Source organism: Talpa europaea, assembly GCF_964194135.1.
Source record: "Talpa europaea genome assembly, chromosome: 10".
Classification (NCBI taxonomy): Eukaryota; Metazoa; Chordata; class Mammalia; order Eulipotyphla; family Talpidae; genus Talpa; species Talpa europaea.
The window spans coordinates 31,226,479-31,228,684 of NC_140077.1; the positions used below are offsets into that span (position 1 = coordinate 31,226,479).

General features: G+C 50.5%; 1 protein-coding gene across 1 annotated transcript; it reads right to left on the reverse strand.

Moving 5' to 3' along the window:
* Window positions 1-709: 709 nt before the first annotated feature.
* NPY4R2 (neuropeptide Y receptor Y4-2) lies at window positions 710-1,852 on the reverse strand (the record flags this gene model as incomplete). Its single annotated transcript, XM_084244822.1, has 1 exon — window positions 710-1,852. Exon 1 carries the CDS (start codon window positions 1,832-1,834, stop codon window positions 710-712), a length of 1,125 nt encoding a protein of 374 aa, XP_084100948.1. The 5' UTR covers window positions 1,835-1,852.
* Window positions 1,853-2,206: the final 354 nt, after the last annotated feature.

The window sequence follows — 2,206 nt, forward strand, 5'->3', positions numbered from 1 at the left end:
ACAGCTCTATGAAAATACAGATGGCCCCCTCAAAGCGTTCACAATCTCATCAAGGAAAGGCACTTGCACCCTTATTTCCATTCAAGGTTACAGATGCAGAAAAGCCAAAAAGGAGCAGGGTGTGACTCCTGAATTCTGCAGTTCAGGACAGATTTTCAGAGCGTGAACACCCAAAGCTACCAGGACCCGTTGTCTGCAGTTGGATGTGCTAATGATTTAACAGTAGATCTCATTGTCTTTTCTCCAGAGAATTATTTTCCACACACAAAGCCCATCCACAAACATCCCCTCTCACAGAGGTTAAGGGTTGACCAAGGTCCAGAGTTCTGACTCCACATGCTCCTTCCCTCCCCCACCCTCAGTGACCTCACCATGTCACCAGTGGGAGTGAGCTCCTGAGTCTCCACATAGAGCATCTGCTGCTGAATTACTAGAATGAGCCCTGTCTGCTTTGAGCGCTGGCATCTGCTCAAACGGCAAGGAGCACTGCGACCTGCAGAATCCAGACTCAGAATCCTCCCAGGAATAAACGGCTGGGCCATCTGAATGTCAGGCTTCACAATGCAAATGGATGCCAACATGGGCTTTATCTGAACCCCAGAAAGTCAATAAAGATGAAGCGCCACCCCTCCCCCAGCTTGCAGCGTGCCCACGTAGCTAAGTGAAGGAGCCTGGCAATGAACATGGTGGGAAGAAGCCCTAGCCCTGGCTAAATGGGGTTGAACCTGCCACTGAGCCTCAGAGACCCTTTGGAGACCTCTGTGTGCACTGTGGACAGGGGAAGATGTTCAGACTCCTCCACCGGGGCGCTCTGCTGGCAAGTCAGCACCAGGGCTTTAACCTCCTTCTTGAAGTTGGTGTTGAGAAAGCCATAGATGAAAGGATTGACACAAGTGGAGGCCATGGCAAGCAGGTGGCACACCAAGAAGATGAGGTTGCCGTGACAGATGGGAATGGCCTCATGGTGCCAGTCCTCCAGGCTGTTGAACACATGCAGAGGCAGCCAAAGCATGGCAAAGGTGGCCACCATTACCAGGAGAACCCCATTGATCCGCTTCATCTGCCAGGCCCGTGAGCTGTAGGTGCCCTTGCGGAACACCCGCCTCTGCTTCCGTAGGCGCCGGTAGATGCGTGCATAGCAGACCAGGATGAAGGTCAGGGGGATGCAGTACTGGAAGAGCAGCAGGAAAGTGGTGTAGATGATGCGATGGTGGTCCAGTGGCCAGGACTCAGTACAGACCACCTTATCCGCCAGAAATTCCAAAGCCCTGGAATGGTTCTTGTGAAAGACATTCTCCAGGACATTGTTGGCCAGGAGGGGCAGGGAGAGGACGAATGAAATGAGCCAGATGATCACAATCCCCAGGTAGGCCTGGGAGACACTGGGTTTCCAGCCTGTTGGGTTGATGATGAGCTGATGTCTCTCCAGGGCGACGAGGACCAGAGAGAGGATGGATACAGTTACTGACATGCATTGGATGAAGGCTGACATCTTGCAAAGGGCCTCACCAAAGACCCAGTAGTCCATGATGGTATAAATGACCGTGAGTGGCTGGCAGATGAGGCACATGAGAAAGTCAGAAAAGGCTAGGTTGGCAATGAGCAGGTTGGTCACATTGGCCTTCTCCTTCTGCCTAATGGTCACGCATATCAGGCAGAGGTTGCCCAGGACCCCCACAATGGTCTCAATGCTGTAGGAGGTGACGATGAAGACCATCGGGTCTACAGAATCCTGGCAGTGGTCAGAGAAGTTGTACAGGATGTCCTTTGACTTGCTCCTGTTTTGAGCCTGCCAGGATCCTGGGAGCAAGGTCAGAAAGTGAGAGATGTTCATGGTGGATCTAAGAAGAGTCCAGAAGACTCAGGGATGACATCTGCAAAGCAAAGAGACAAATGCTACTCAGGGATCATGCCTCCTGTGTTGAGTCCAGGGAGGACTAGGGACCAGGTTCATGGCTGTTTTTACCCCATCAGTAAAATCTATTTATTAGCTGTTATAAATATCATTCACCATGTAATTGGTCTAACTTATAAAGATGAGTCTCATAGTCATTTATGTGATCAAGTCATGAATTCAACTGACAGCTTAGTCTAGTTATTTTGGCCACTGGATCTCAGAAACAGGAGGATTTTTCTGGCGCCATAGTCTTCTGGCAAGAAGAGCCATGTGGAACTGAATATGACAAAATGAAATACACCAGAGCCA